This window comes from Dermacentor andersoni, chromosome 8, assembly GCF_023375885.2.
Source record: "Dermacentor andersoni chromosome 8, qqDerAnde1_hic_scaffold, whole genome shotgun sequence".
NCBI lineage: Eukaryota > Metazoa > Arthropoda > Arachnida > Ixodida > Ixodidae > Dermacentor > Dermacentor andersoni.
In genome coordinates this window covers 39916090-39933550 of record NC_092821.1, presented here as the reverse complement: position 1 = coordinate 39933550, position 17461 = coordinate 39916090, and the positions used below count along the sequence as shown (strand labels likewise).

Genomic DNA, 17461 nt, shown 5'->3' with positions numbered 1-17461 from the left:
CGAATATGTACAAGTTTTTATGGCCCCGAACAGTTTAACAATTACTTCGTGTAGCTGTATACAATTTGCTTTCGCGATCGACCCTTGGCCTTTCGCCCGAAAATCCGACATTTCTTACTGCTTGAACAAGCCAATTCCAATGCGTGCAGTAGTAGGTGATAAAGCCGGGCCACGTAAAGCGTTATTGCCAGGCCCACGTCAGGCGCGGGCCTGCAGGTCTCGGGCCAACACTAGGCTCAGTTTTCATGCCGAGGGCCTGGTCTAGGCACGGCTCAATCGCTGGTGGGCCTTGCTCGGACATTCGAGCAATTGATAGCATTCTGCATAGAAGCAAGGTCTTCCGTGTGAACGTAAAGCCATAAATTACAAAAATTCTTCTTGAATATTGTGTCAAACAAAACGAAAGACAGTTGAAGCTTCTTTTCTTTTTTGATTCTCTAAAAACGATTATTGATCCCATGAACGTAAAACAAAGGGTAAGACCCGCTTTTGACAAGATTTGAGCTTGCAGATTTTTCGATTGCAGTACATGTATATATTACAGTTTCGAATGATTGATTATTTTAGCACTTGCATTACTTAACCGTTTTCTATTTATTGCACCACATTTAAGATTACCTAAAAATGAGTTCAGTGCACATCTCTAACTGACACATGACCCGCATTTGCAAGGTTTTTCGGGGGTCTTTATATATACAACGAATGTGCTTGATCGTGACTTCGGCAGAGTCGGTGTGGCGGCTCATTCTCGGCTCACGCGCGTGTCAATGTGCATCAAGTTAGTTAAATTTATTGCCTTTAATTTCGAAGAAAAATAATCGTGTCAACTGTGACAGCCTTTTCATACACTATACGATAATTTGAAGCTTTTCACTGCGGCAAGAACAAGTTATTATAAAAGCCCATTTAACTACCATGTGGGATGTTACTCACGGCCCGACGAAAATAAAAGTGCACAAGAACTATGAATGAAATTACTTGCCATAAACGTTTCACTCAACTTTGGTTTCTTTCTTTCTTTTTCTTGCATGAAGACATTTATGCCACTACCACACAGCGTTTCCTTTCTTTAGGCTTTTACATGTCAGCTGTACACGTGCTCTGTGGAAGAGAATATTTTGGAATATTTTATTGCAAGTGCAGTGTTACTCTACTTTACCACTTGAGCTATAGTGGTTTTTGGGCACGTGGCACACTAGTGTATTCGGTGCGCCTAAGCTTGGAGCCATGGGGCCGGTCTCGGGCTTCGAACGTCGGCCTCGTATTGGATTCAGGTCGGAAACTCACGCCCATGCAGTGCTCTAGTATGGATAGTGAACATCTTTATACATTACACGTGTTGACTATAAATAACAATATTCTTGCCATAAAAACAAACGATCAAGGCAGTACGAACTTGTTCCTGAGATTTACTTCTAAAAACGCCGTCGATGATGTATTTACTGAAGCACAAATTATTCTAGGTTGCCTTAAATGGACAAAGACCCCCTCTTCATACAATACACTTAAGCACCTATTTTCGTAAAGCCGATCGTAAATTGCTGTAAATCTATCATGAAAACGTGATTTCGGTAAAAACGATCAACTGAGGATCTTGTTGCACAGTTTATGTGATAATTTCAATTCTATTTACTGACCTGAAGCATGCTTCCCAACTAAAACGGACGTATTTTCTATACCTGTAAACTGCTAGTGTTTTCTCAACCAGTGTGAAAAACAATCCAGGTGTGGTATAACGCTTATAAAGGAGAGGTGTGCTGTTCATGTCTTGTGTAGTCGCAGTGTCATCAATGGTGGTGTTGAAATTGTGCCTGCTAAGTGACTCTGCTTGATATTGTCTATCATATTCCCTGCGATATGCCCTGCAACTTTCCCTGCAAGGAAAGTTGCACTTCTGGCATGCATATAATGTATCGTAGATAGCTAGCGACTTTCATACCTAATAGGTAGATGCGCGATGGAACAGAAAATTTTACCCTTGCTTTCGAAACCTTATTCAGTGCCTGATGTTCTTGCACCTACCACGTCATCACTGGTACCTTATTTTCACCAATGAAGCCAACACACCGTTGAGGTGTATCGTTGTTTACCCCAGGAGCCACCTGTGAATAGTCTTGCTTGTCAAAAAACATGCCACCTAAAAATGTTTCACGATGGCTGAGTTACATATTGTATGCCAACTTTACACTATACGACATTTCTCATTACCACTGGGAGCTAGAGTGTCGCCTATCGTGCCATCACAGTTTTAGCGCCCATACCGAGTATCTGGCTGTGTTCCCAGCTATTTATAAAGCCTGTTTTCCCTACTATCATCTTTACACCATTTAAGGAACTCCAAAATCATGGATAACTACTTGCCTTTTACCGATGGTCCGAAATGAAAAGAAATGTTTGTAATCTTCACAAACATCAAGGACGCTGATTTGTTTCAATGCAAAAGTTAAAGCGTATTCGACTGAATCATGATACTAGTACCGGTAGGGTAGCTACTTTAACAATTTCATTCAACCTCTCGCAAAGAAGCCAATGTACATATGGAAGCACCTTAATTAACGAAGAAATAAATATACACACACCTTAGCGTTCCAACCACTCTAAGCATTTACATCACTGATTGGTCAGGCAAATAGCTCGCAAGTTCTTTCAGTAAATTCTTCGGCACAGTAAACGTCAATAATACTGCCTGCGATAGCTCAGGCATACTGCACTACATAGCTCGGATGCCATCAAGTATATTGTGCTAGCGGCCAACCCATGAGCCGGAAGTTCTTTTTATCTCCGTTATGAAAAAAAAATGAACTGCTGCCTGCACGCACATGGCACCCACAAAACACCGCTAAATCATGTGCTAGTAGAAATTGCACTTTCTGGGAGGCATAACAATGCTCTTGAACTAGGTCATATTTATGTTCATGTTTATGTTCATAAGAGCGCGTTCACCAGAAATAGGTGGCAAATGGCGCCGGCAACCGTATGCCTTTATTCGTACTCTCGTATAAAGCGCGAAACATTTTGTCCCGTATTTATAAATTGCCATGAAATCGTTTGTCATTGAGAAATGCGATTTTCCCATTAGGTGCTAAGTATGTCCCCTCGTACCAGCTAGGATTATCTCTAACTTTTCGAGGCAAGCTTTAGGGAGGCTATCAACGGGAATATCATTTTATATTTATTCACATTTGCTAGGTTGCATATTTGGGAACTGAAGTTGCCGTACGATTTCTGTTGAGACGTGATTTCGATACTCGGTTTCAATATGAAAATTATACGTGCTTCCCAGTTGGAAACTAGAAAGCTAATTAGCATATTTTACGTCATTAGCAATGTTATTGCTGGAATTGGACTTCCTGCTAATATCCCGCTAGTCACGTACACTATCAAGGAGAACGGTATGGGCTTAGATATGTCAGTTTTTTAAAGTGTTGCGCATAAAAATGCGCCCGTTTTTTATCAATGTACCAACAATACCCTTACAAATTGTTAGCCGGGAAACCACCGCTTTGGCTTGTTTGAGAAAGCCCAGACGTGGAAATATTCGAAGCAGGTGCTATCATATGAGTGGCAGTTAATGACAGCACAGTGACACACCATTATGAATTGTTCTGAGAGCCCTGAGGTGTACAAGATTACAACCCAACAGGAGAAACACGTGGAGACAGCAAGTGCGCCACACATTTCCCTCGTAGTTCTTTCAGTCTCTTCTTTATATTTTGTTGGTTTTCCACCTTAAGCCCACATCCTTCTTGCGCTCTGAACCAACCGGCTTGATATAGTTATTCTAGTGAACATTATTATAAAAATTGCCATCGTAACCAAATAAAAAATAATGGTTGTTCTTGTATATTTAGGATTAGCCATCCAATGGGGCCCTATCGGAGACGCCGGCATTTTCCACGATGTCATACGTGATGACGTGAGAGCTTGTGGATTTCTGTCACAGCCAATAAATTCATGCGTGGCAGTGATGGACTACTTCTTGAGCCAAAGCCACCCCGTCGTCTCGAGCCTGGTGAAGAGAAGCCAGTCGCCAACGACGGAAAGAAGGGAAAGGCGAGAGCTTGTTCAGAGCGTGGCTCACATAATTGGTGGGTTGTTGTGGCTTTCTACCTATAGACATTTCAATTGTAGTTTGTGTACTGCCTGCTCTACTAAAACTTTCTTGGATGTTCACCACCTAAGTCTCCATATTTACTCGCGCCAACATCGGCTTTTCACCTATCTTCTTAAAAATGAAGCAACTGCGACAATAGAAACAAAAAAAGCTCTGACTTATGCATGTGGCCTCATATAGCAGTTCTTCATTTTTTTATTTCCAGTAGGTTCACATAAATCCTGCTATTACTTTTAGCGAAACATTGTATCACATCCGACAAAAAAAGAAGACCCCACAAGTAATTCATATCTAATGCCACGAGATGTTGGTCTTATGCAAGATGAACAACTGTTACAATGAACGATAATGTGGTTACCTTATGCGTTGGATGAAAAAAAAATTCTGTATGCCACTGTAAGTGGGCGCTCATTCTGTGTTACCAACCGATGTACTTCTCGGTTCGTAAGAGCCTCTTAGCCGATGAAATCCCACACGAAATGTATCGTGTCACCAGACATCTCTAGCGTATGAATACGCTCAGTAATTTTAAGCGAACAAAATTACAGAATACGCTGAACTTCAGAATATTTGCAGATAAACACTGTCAATTATGGCAATACGTTCTCTTATAACAACTACACTCTGAAACAAATGTACACCCTTTGGGGTGTATATTTGCCACACAACAACAATCGTCATCTGTGCGTTTCGTTTCTTGAAAACGCTGCGCTCGTTACTTTCCTGTCGAGAATGCTCTGTCGTGGTTACAACGCGCATGCCATTCGTGACTTGGAAGTACCAGGCTCGCGGCGTTAAAGAAAGGAAATGCGGGCAAGACAGATGACGACTACACTATAAGAAAAGTTTATACCCTTGGGGGTGTATATTTGCCACACAACAATAATTATCATCTGTCTTGCCCGCATTTCCTTTCTTAAAAACGCTTCGCTCGTTACATTCCTGTCAAGAATGCTCTGTCATGCTGATAATGCGCATGCCGTTCGTGACATAGAAGTGCCGGGCTCGCAGCGTTAAAGAAAGTAAATGCGGACAAGACAGATGACGACTATTGTTGTGTGGCAAATATGCACTCCAGAGGGTGCAACTATTTTTAGAATGTATCGTTGTGTTGCAAGATACGACCGAAAGGGTGTAATTTTGATTAAGAGTATAGAGGGCTGTTTGCGCGACACATAAGCAACAACGTTCGCTATGAAGCCGGTAATGTGTAGCACAGAACAATGATTCATGAAAGCACTGGAGCTGCGCTCTATGAATATTTCTAATCTTTCCTTGTTATCTCTCGTACAGGCGTCGAAGATCCATTGACAATGAAACCGACCGTCAGCCTCGGCGAGATGGGCATTGACTCCTTGCTGAGCATCGAGGTGAAACAAATGCTGGAGCGTGACTACAATATAACACTCTCTGTGCAAGAGATCCTTAAGCTTACTGTCAGCAGGCTAAAAGAGATCAGCGAATCTTGCAGCGACAATTTACGAGCGCCTGAAACATCGTCCGCAGTGGAAGCAGGACAAGGCAAGTGCTTGACAGGATACACGGTTAGCTGTTGCTTGCAATTCGTTGCGGTAAAATTTAACGTGCTCAGGCACTGTCCAGTGTGGCCGGCGTCGTGATGTCCGGTTATCAATGCTGCAAGCGCGGCCGGCAAGCTAATGGTTAAAAGTCACGTGAACTGCTGTCTGTGAGCATAAATGAGGGCCTGAACTAATAGAGAAAGTGGCGGGAGTTAGGACGCAAGCTGTGTACAAGGTACAGCGCCAAAAAATGCAGACGTATGAAAGAAGACAATACAAGCGCCGATTCCCAACTGTGTTTTAATGCGATTAGCATTCTTTGACTTCTTCCGCTGTTGTGAGCCTACCTAGCTGAATAGCTACCTAGTCTGCTAGGTAGGGAGGGGTAGGTGTACCTAGCCTGCTAGGTGTGCTAGGTGGTACCACCTAGCACGTGGACACCGGAAACCGAACAGTGCCCAGAGCTCGATTTATACATAAAACTGATATCAAAGGGAATTCTAGAGTCAACGTGGCATTGCCGGAAACGCAAAAATTTGACCCCCGCTCAACACCAAATCCTTAAAGAACTTGCGAAAAGGAATTATATTGTAATAAAACCAGCAGACAAAGGCGGCAGTATCGTAATCTGGTCTATAGAAAAGTACAAGAATGAGGCCTCTAAACAACTGAGCAACCACAACCATTACAGAAAACTCGCCTCTAATCCTACTTTAGATAACAGCAATATTGTGATAAACACAATAGCGGAGCTCCTGTCCAGGGAACTAATCACGCAATCTGAATATCGCTTCATGATGCCCAAGAACAAAAAAGCAGAACGCTTTATCTTCTTCCTAAAATACATAAAGTTCCGGTCGAAGAAATATTTACAGCAGAAATCCCAGGTCTGCCTATTGTGTCTAATAACAACACACCTACTGAGTCACTATCTAAATTCTTAAATCACCACTTGTCAAACATACCCACCACCCTCCCATCTTTTGTTCAAGACACGCCGCAGTTCCTTCGAATTATCGACGGCATCAACGCCAACCAAATCCTTTCCGACCGCGCTATTCTAGTCACTTTGGATGTTTCTACCCTTTACATCAACATTCCTATGAGTGAAGGAACTGAAGTCATTTCTAGATCCCTCGCAATAAATCCCCAAGCGCACGATCCTGAAGTTTACTTATCGCTCCTTAGATTAGTTCTCACGCTCAACTATTGCTAATTCGATTCTATTCACTACCTGCAAATTTTCGGCACTAGCATGGGTACGCCATTCGCTCCCACGTATGCGAACATTATCATGGGACAGCTTGAAGCAGACCTGCTGAAATCCTACCCTTTAAACCCCCACACCTATCTTTGTCACATTGACGATATACTTATAATATGGGAACACGGCACAAGCGCCTTAACTGACTTAATTAGCCATTTCAATCGCTTTCACCCGAGTATTAAATTTACTGCTCACCACTCTCCTAGCCAGATCAACTTCCTGGCCACGACGGTCTACATAGAAAACGGAAAACTGAGAACGAAACTTTTCCGGAAGCCTACAGATAGCCACAAATATTTAGACTACAACAGTCATCACCCGCGACATTGCAAGCAAGGAATTTTTGTCGGACAAGCGAAACTTATAAGAAGAATCTGAAGCGAAGACCACGATTATCTCCACCACCTAAATGAGCTTAAAACAATGCTAGGAGAAAGGAATTACCCCCAAGTTGCTTTCGATAGAGCTTATGATGCCGCGTCAAGATTGGAGAGACAGTCGGAATTGCCGAAGAGACAGCACACACTAAAATCTGACAGGCCGCCGGCCTTTATAAGAAAATATTCTAATGCACTCCCAAACATAAACAACCTCCTAGGAAAATACCATCCAATATTATCAAGTAACGAGCGTCTGCGAAAAGTGTTCCCAGATGTACTTAGGTTTACCTATCGCCGAAACAGGAACTTTAAAGACATGCTGGTGCACGTAAAAGTCAGCCAACAGCATTCCCCCGTAATAAAAGCATGTTGTCGCCTTAGGTGCAAAACCTGCAGGCACCTTCAAAGTGACATTAAAATAAAAAGCACCGCAAATAGTTATGCACATGAAGTCAAGTCTAGCTTGACTTGTACAAGTTCGGATGTGATTTATATGCTTGAATGTTCCTTCTGTAAGAAACAATATATCGGTTAAACAGGACAATCAATGAACGTCAGATTAAACGGACATCGCGCGGACACAGCTAAAAAGCTTCTCAAAGCCGTCGCCGAGCATTTCAACCAACCAGGTCATAACTTTGATGAACTCAAACTCCACATCTTACAGTCAAATTTCCGTTCTGAACGAGGAAGAAAATACAGAGAATCATACCTCATCCATAAGCTCAAGTCATTGCAACCAATAGGCATAAACGTTTCAAAGGGAGCTTTAGAATCTATTCGCTATGCTAAACTTCAAGCTACAGGCAACCACACTTAGTTTGATTTCTTGGCTTATCCCCCTTTTTTTATTTTTTCCCCTTTCCGTACCTCTTTTTCTTTTCAGCCGGCATGTCAGACGCCCTTGACACACCGGCTAACACACGTGCGTTGAGAGACAGGGGGGGGGGGTGGGGGGGGGGTGTCCCTGGCTTTGGCCTTGTGCATAGCGTTCCTTTACTCTCAGTTCGACGCGCTAACACACCTTCCCTCGTTTCCGCACCCTCCCGCCTGGCCACACCTGGCCCTTGCGCCATAAAACTCCACACATCATCATCATCATCCTTTAGGAGAACCCCACCTATATATACTGTGGCGAAGAAAGCGTACGTCGCCTTGAAGACAAGTCCACTTGTCGAAAGGTTGGCTCCTGCATTCACCTTCTTCACGTTTTGCTCATAACCTCGTGCTTAATAGCGCCACACCATAGCCGCTAATTCACGACGGCGCGGGCCGCTGGCCTGGTTATGATGCCGTCGTGGTCGTCGTCATTTGAGCTTACTGGTGTGATCTTTGTCATGCCATCATCGCCAAGCCTTATACGTCAACTAAGCAGCCCAATTTTTCTAACAGCTTGGGCCACTAAGATCGTGGTCGCGGAGCTATCGTTGTTGCATCGAGGTCATCGCATGTTTTTCATCGGACTGTGTGGTACCGTTGTCGTGACGCCAACGTCAGCATTCAAGCATCATGCATTCATTCGTGGTCACACCAGCATAATGATGACCACTCCACCATCGTCACTCCAGCGTCGCCATGCGACTCTCGCCGTGCCATCGCCGTCGTAACGGCTTCGTTAAACAGTCATCGCCGCGCCGTTGTTCTCACACGCTAGTGATCACTACAATTATCCTCATACCGTTGGCATGCCATCGTCGTCATGCAACAGTCGTTATTTATTATTTGTCATGCTGTCGTGCTAATACTGTCGCGCTTGTTCTGTCGTCATCATTGTAACTTCGTCATCCGAATCGTCGTGCCGTTGTCATCACCAGCATCAGTAATTCAATAACGTCATCTCACTATTGTCTTGTCGTCATCGTCCCACCACTTTTGTACTTCCAAAGACGCCAATCTCTATCCGTCATTAAACCGCATATCTGCTCTCTTTATTCGATCATAATTATGCCGCCGTTTCCTTGTCATCGTCATGAGAAAGTGGCTCTCATGCATCCGTTGTCACGCCGTCGTCGTCACTCTGGCCTCGCCAGGCTGTGGTCGTGACGCCATTGCAGTCGCGCTAAATGCATTCGTCGTCCCGCCAGTGTTGTCATGCACTCATTGTTGCTATTATAAGTTCGACATTTGACCCTCTCCATGCTGCCGTCACCATGTCATTGTCGTCAAGCCGTAGTTGTCAAGCTATAGTTTAGCAGCGTTGTCACTTCAAGAACACCATGCCATTCTCGCCATTCTGCCTTCGTCGATCAATCGACGTCACTTTATCGCTGTCATTCTAGCATATTCATGCTCTGGTTATTAAAGAAACTCAGTGTTTTTCCGCTCTGTGAAGAAGGATGACCAGCGAAGCTATGTATGTGGGCCCCTTAATGACGAACTGCACTTCTGCTGCGGCTCGGCCCGATATTGAACTATCTCCGGGATCAGCCCACGCTTACGACACGAAAATTTCCTTCGAGCGTAGAGGTATACAACTTCGCTGTAAAACGCCAGAGACTGACTCAAACACCGAGGGCCCGCTCGGAGTTCAGCCACGTTCTCTTATCGCTATGAACACTCATTCTTGATTATAACACATATTTTTCTACATTCTCCCTGCCCGGCGAAATAGATGTCATCTATAGTGTGTACAGTTTCTGCACAGGCCTTCTTAACCTCCAGTCCTGAGTTCGAACTCGCAGGCTCGCAGTAATCGATCACGTCGTGGATTGACCTCCCTTATTCTTCCGAGTGGCCAAACGCATCGTGAGGCTTTGGGTTCCTCGGTGACCACTATGTCGTCCTTCTTTAAACCTTTATTTGTCGCTGTTGGATAGTGATGAAGCGAACCAAGTTCGAATAGATACTTTTTCTTCAAGCAAAGCCGCAGGGGTTTGAGAAAATTTTTGCGATATCGTAGTCTTTTAATGAGATCTTCATGGCTTGTCTGCAACAATCACCTCTGGTATTCCTCGCCGCCGTACTCCGGTTCAGCCAACAACTATTTTTCTACTGGAAAATGGCTCGACAGATCGGAGCAAGTTCTCCTGTTTCCGTGAACGTATACGTTAGCGATCTAGTTGTAATTGCGGCCTCCACTTGCACCGGTAATGTTTTTAGCTATTCGCTCTTGGGCATGTGCTTTCCAAGTGTCTTGCGTGCGCCGACTTCATCCACCGTATACATCTCTCCTGCCAACCCCCCCACCATGGAAAGGGGCAAAAATTTGATCCATTCATACCGCCCCAGAAGTCTTGCAAGCCCCGTGAAGATCTTTTTATTGCCAGGTGTTATCAGAATATTAACTTAGATGAACTCCTCTGCGCGACAGAAATCTGTGAAACGCAAGGAGGAAGACCGTTGTGGACCGACCACCAGTCAGTTCAAGGTGCACCGCTCTGGTATTCGCACAAGTGAAAGGTAAAACGAAATACTTAGTGGTGTCAATCTCGAGCTCCCTTTGATTAACGTAAAGCGGGCCTGCAAAATCTACTCCCACAACTTCGAAGCGTCGAAACATCCTCATCTTGTCTACGGGTATAGGAGCCTAATTAACAACTGTAGGTTTTGCATTCCATCGTTTGCAAAAAGATAAAAAAGGGGCGTTGATTATTTTTTGGCCTCTTTCGCAGCCTGCATAACACATAAGTTTCTATAACCCAAAGGCTTTCTTGCCCACTCGACCAGATGTCGCCTTCCAAACGAGTCCTTGCAGGTACGCCGTCTATGAGCATGGTTGCCGGATTCCCTTGTCCTGGACAGTAACGCCATTCTTCGGGGATTGCCACATCTGAAGTTTCCTTATGTTTTTGGCGAAATGGCTCATTTTATCCCCGCTTCCTCGGATCTAGCTGAGACCAACAGTAGAGTCAGTTCACATAATACAAGGAAAAGGGCGGAAATCGCACGCACATCGCATGTACTTCAACGACCTTGCTCGGAAAATGCACCCATTAGCTCTAACATCGGCCACACGATCGTTTTCATCGATGCCACTCGACATTTTACCGCTGCGAGCGTAGTAATGAACTCGCCTTGCTGGTTGGCTGCCTTCAGATATACGCATGCACTGTACGCTCTCAAACTATAGCATCCACAAAAATGTGGAACTCCATCGTATCCGTGATTCCTTGGAGACTGCTTCTTACGCAGCTCGGAATTGTTATGGAACCAGGCTGTAGGACGTCCGCGCTGCACTCACTCCAAGGTGTACTAATTTCGTTGGGTAACTCTTCGTGCCACAGTTGCTCAAATAGATGTTACACAGTCACTGTGAAGGGTGAAAGTACTCCAAGAGGAGCAAGGATCCTGCATGCCGTCTTTATTAAATACCGTTTTCTATTTGTCTTCGTTCGCTTTAAGCATTCGATTACGCACTTCAGTGTAAACTCAAAATTATCATGATTTCTATCCCACTGCATACCTAATACAACCGTAACATCACTAGCGCCTTTATCTATCTGCTTTTCCTTAGTCAGTAAAACTTATTGCAGTGTCTTGTTGGTTCTTACCATTCGGAGGATCATTCCGGCGCCATTCATGATTCTCTTTGTCATTTCGTAAAGATCAGGGTCTTTTTTGCATGTATCTGCTCCAGTAAGCAAGTCATCAACGTAAAATGACTTCTTCAGACTCGCCGCCAGCTTCTCATGTTCAGTACCAACATTGTCTAGATGGCCATGCGTTTTTTTTTTTGTATTATACCAGAGGCCTTCAATACTTTTCGTCTGGTCATGAAGAGAGAGAGAGAGCAAATGATAAATGAAAGGTAGGGAGGTTAACCAGGACTGAGCCCGGTTGGCTACCCTACACTGGGGAAAGGGAAACGGGGACGGAAAGATTAAAGAAAGAAGAGAAAGTCCACCGGGGATATCGTTCAGTCACTCAGTCGGGATCACAGACGCTGACTCAACCCTGTATCTTTCAAATATCGCAGCAGCGCTTTTGTGGCCTTTTGTAGCTGCGATATGCGAGGCCATGGTCCCAAGATCTTGTTCAAGGTGAACGGTTTTCTATCTAACTGGTTGAGAGCTGTGCAGAGTCCTTGTCTTTCATTTTCAAATGATGGGCAGTAGCACAGTAGATGGTCTATAGTTTCTTCGACACCGCAGGCATTGCACTCGGCGCTATCAGCCATTCCAATTAAAAACGTATATGCATTCGTGAATGCGACGCCCAAGCGTAAGCGGCACAGCATTGTTTCCTCATTACGCGGAAGCCCTGGTAACAGCCGCAGTTGCATAGATGGATCGAGGGAATGCAATCGATGTTGAGTGAAATCAGGTGTGTGCCACTTCTCCAATGTCATACGGTGCGCTAGCTTGCCTAAGTGTTGGGCTGCGTCAGTCCGCGATAAAGGTATAGAAACAAGGGTTGCTCCTTCATGTGCTTTCTTAGCAGCTTCGTCAGCGACGTCGTTGCCGGAGATACCGCAATGGCCAGGCAGCCACTGAAACACGACGTCGTGTCCTTTCGCTATGATACCATGGTGCATTTCTCGTATCTCCGACACTAGTTGTTCACAGGACCCGCGACGAAGAGATGACAGAAGACATTGTAAGGCCGCCTTTGAATCACAGAATATTGCCCACCGATTAGCCGGTTAGCTTCTGCAAAACGCTATGGGAGAGTTTCACATAGCGCCCGCGGCGTTGGCGCAAGTAGGTGGACTGGAGCCGGCGCAGAACGGACGCCCCGGGCATTCTGTGGGTACCGTCGCTTTTGCGCGAGGATCGACTGCTTGTATCCGCATGCGAATATTGTCGACACTACGTGCAAACCGCCGACCTCTCTTTGTACAGTGTTGATGAATTTAAACTACTGCAACTGCTACCAAACAACTACAACGCTTTGTTAAATTTCCAGGTTCCTCTGCGTTCGCAACAGTGGCTTAGTTCATTATTACAATTGTACACTTGGACTACATCTTCGTGAGAAACCAACTACAGAGGAAGTTCACGTCGCACTTTTATGTAACTACACGTAAAACAGTTCCGTTTAAAGCTAACAAAGCTGAACAGCTGAGTAACTAACCAAGGAAATATGTAATTTTTTAACTATGCAAACAAATTCATGACTAAATTTATTACTAAATTACATATTTGTTACCAATTATAACTCAACTAATTTCCAGCTAATAAGAACCATACCTTACCAACTAATTACCAAATCTAAAAGGCTCACCAGATGGTTAACTAACCAACCAAATAGGTCATTACTGAACTAATTGTCGAAATAATAAGTAATTAACCTAACTTATTAACTAATCTAACAACTGCGTTAACGTCGTTCAAAGCATTGCCAGCACATTATTTACATGAATACTGATTCAGAACCACTCGTTTAGCTAACTTCTTCTTGAAAACAATTAGAGAATGAAACCATCTCTCTGAAGACATAGAAAACATAAACGATAGCAGTGTTTTTTTTTTCATCGTTTTGACTTGTGACATGTGTAGGATAACTTTTCGTTTGCCTTACGTTTCCATAATGTAATAAATGCGTAGTGATATGCTATTATTTTCTGCATTTTGTTTTCGAATTCTTTTTTAGCAATGTGTTTAAACCATATCGACTTTCTATGTGCACCCCTTGCCGTAATGCCTTTACGGTGTAGCAGAAGTTTTGGTAATCAAATTAAAGAAACTAACTAAACTCAATAATAAGTAACATAACAAAATACAGTAAAAAAACCAGCTCAACCAATAAGCGAAGTACATCATAATAACTAAGTAGTACACCAACTAAGATAACTATATAGATAAGGTAACTAATAACTAATTAACTAATCAAACTAACAAGGCTAACCAGTGATCAGCTATGTTATACAACTGAAATAACAAAATTCACTAATAACTAGCACTGAACTTGCGAACCATACATAACTGGCTTATCCAACTAACTCGAAAACGTGCAAATAGAGACAGCCGAACGAAACATCTCGAACAAGGAAGGCTATCTGGTGGAGGTGGGCGATGTTTAATTTAAGCACAAACGCATCGCACAATAAATTACTTTGCCGGAAGTTCCCGTTGTATCTTCGCTGTGCAAAGACGCTGAAAGAAGTGGGGGAGAGGCACATTCACTAGAGAAAGGTTTGCATGATCAGGCAGCCAGTCCACCTGCCACGGCAGATTGTTCCCCTTTTACTTACGCCAGGGTCTCTCGTGCCACCTTTTGTCCCTAGATCAAACTTTGCGGGGAGTTTCATGACCAAGATAGAAGTATTGAAGGATCATGATTATACTAAGACGGCATATCTAAGCGTTCTCGTTAGATAGGGTATGTAGGGACGTATAATCGAGACAGCCGTGTTGTTGTGCAGATAGTACTGTGAAAAGGCACACATTATCTGGGTTCACTTTTCTGCAGCAGCGCATTTGAATCTGTGAATATGAAATGAATACGCCGTATGTGACGTCTTGTGAAGAAGCCCTGTGGTTTTGGCGGCAAACACTTTCTCATTGAACTTGACAGTAAACCACTTATTGCGACAGTAAAATTGCTGGAAAATAACACGTAAATATTTAATGTTTTCTGATACATAAGGGTAATTATGCAGGCCAATTTTGAAGTGTGTGTTTCAGTCAGGAGACAACTGAAAATGGCTAAGCCCTCGTTTCGACGTGTTTGTAAGCGTTAAAGGCTCAAAAGTTTTTCCACCTTTGTAAACAGACCAAAGCTCTCAGAGAGCTCTAATATTAAAGAAATGGGGGTAACTTTAAGGGTAATGGGCATTGAAAGTTTGCAGTGTGTAGCTTAAAAATTAGTTTCCAAAATAATTACGGAATTTTGTAATCACTAAAAAAATTTTATTCGTTTACAAGCCGTAAAGATAATTTTCTCCAGTGGCCTCGGTTAACTATGCAAGGTTTAGTGCTTGTATTTCGTTGAAGTTGGAAGAATTTTGTGAGTGGAGAATGACAAATGTTTCATCTTTGGAGGTTACGTATGGTTTTTGTAGGAAGTTACTTATTCAAGCGTTCGGAAGTATCATGCTGCTTTTATCCGTGATGTTGTCGGCGTCATATAATGACTACACAAGCGAGCAAATTCAAAATCACTAAAGATAATTCGTATGTGAAGTGTACTGCGTGGCGACATTTTCATTCTTCAGGCTTCAACAGAAGCTGTAAAGTCTGAAGGCCTCGTTGTTCGGTACACCAGGCTTCAAGTACCGTGAAGGGTAATACGCCTGAAGAAAGCAGGGAAGCGCATCTCACGCCGCTGTTTACTTCAGCATGAAGACGAAGGACTGCCGTGCCACGCGTCTGCAATAGCCGCACTTCATTTGTTTCCTTGTGCGTGAGCTATTTCTTTGCTTTTATTGACACTCCGGGCATATGAAGTACTACGGATACATTTCTAGAAAGCACAAATGCTGTATTGACCGCGTCACTACTTGGCCGTTTCCAAGCTTAAGCTACATGCGCGTACAATTCCGTGATTGCCCGTAATGCTCTCCAGGACAGGTGCGAGTTTTCACCGAAATCTGGGCACGGATTTGTCGCTCACTGTGACAATATCGCTTTGAGCAATGCTAGTGACGTCTCACACTGGCTTACTATGAGCGCTTCAGAGGAGAATTAAATATTCCTTGCACCAGCGTTTCCAGAAGTCTTTTTGCATCTCTTCAAGCTGTCCGAATGTTTTAGGCAGCTCAGTATTGGAGCTACCCACTATAGCTACAGCTGTAAGCCATAGAGTACTATCAGTCTCTTGTCATGCAAGAAATAGACAGCTGTCAAGACTTCTGGTTCCTCTGTGGCAGGATATGAATACGCCAAAGGTCTGCGTGCTCTGATCGTTTCAATTTCTGTTAGGACCGTGCTCATGTGATCCTAATCTAAAAGTGACCTTCCTAGAGCTTTTCTCAAACTGTATTTAGCTTATCACACCATAGGCTTCCAAAATCCACTGTACCAAGGAGGACAGTCAGCCGAGAATTTCCACGTAATGCGATGAGCTGACAGTTTGTGGCCAACCCCACTTCCTCGAACCGTATCATATACAGGGCGAAGTTCACGAGAAGCACGCTTAAAGCGAAGAGCCTTATCAGAGTAAATCGACGCAGGGTATCTAAGATGTGCAACAAAACGCCGGAAAGGCTAAAAACTGCCGGCCCTTGAGCGCATGACAAGCTGTACGTGAATGGAACGCCTTGCCGCGCAAATGAACAACACGATGTAAGATTTTTGTGTACGCTCACTTTTCAGGTATACTGGTCCAGTAAAATCCATACCAACATATTTCCGAGCCTCGTTTGAATCCACGACAAACCATCCTCCGCAGGAAAGGGGTACAAATCTGATTTGCGACACCTTGCGGAGGTTTCATCCTGCTTGGGGGGTTGATAATTCAAGGCCGAATCACTGCTTTTGGTTAATGTAAAGCCAATACCTTCCAGAAGCGGCAAGCTCCTGCACCGTTAGCTCTCTTTTAGCGGTTTACAGGCCGCGCTAGGTTATGAGGAACCTCAGTATACATGCTGTGATCCTCAGCACCCGCAACCAGGTACTATGCCTTGACAAGTTGCAGACGGTGTGACAATTTAGCTTACGCATGGCTGTAACGGTGTCTACTGCTCACTCGTCGTCTTGTACAATACTTAAAATGGCACCCAAGTGCTTAGACACTTCATCCCTGCCTCTGCAAATATTTCTGTAGCATAGTCGTATAGTTCACAGGCGTCCTGGGCAGTAGGAACGCAGATGACCTTGTCATCCACAAAAGCAGCTTACCAACTTCTCAGCTGCTCGACGGTGCTTCCCCGATACGCTCTGGAAATGATACTACAATATCACGCGCAGCAAGAAAGAGGCTTGCCATAGTATCAAGTGGTAGACACGCGAGCAATGTGGCAATCACGAAAGTGATGCCTGTCACATATTCCTCTTTGTGTTTTCTTTCACACCAAACGAATCTCAGGGCGTCCCTGACGTACGAATTTATTCCATTCTGCAAGAAGGCTTTCTGGACGTCAGCCGCTACTCCGAACTGGTGCTGGCGAAAGTGCAGCAACGTCTTCAACATATCGCTGCGGAGGTTCGGGCCTTTTCACAGGTGGTCGTTCAGCGAAGTCATTCAAGTGTAATGGGACAACGCCTCGAAGACTACTCTGAGCTTAGTCGTTGTAGTCGATTCCCTGATTACTTCACCATGGGGTATATAGTATTTCGTCGCAGCCGCATCCTGGATGACG

General features: G+C 44.1%; 1 protein-coding gene across 1 annotated transcript in view; it reads left to right on the top strand.

Moving 5' to 3' along the window:
- The window catches only part of LOC126519861 (fatty acid synthase-like), a 97584-nt gene that overhangs the window by 76119 nt on the left and 4004 nt on the right, over nt 1–17461 (top strand). Inside the window, exons 12-13 of the mRNA XM_072284055.1 lie at nt 3852–4088; nt 5408–5635. Coding sequence (XP_072140156.1) covers nt 3852–4088; nt 5408–5635 — 465 coding nt within the window. The remainder of the gene's footprint in view (nt 1–3851; nt 4089–5407; nt 5636–17461) is intronic.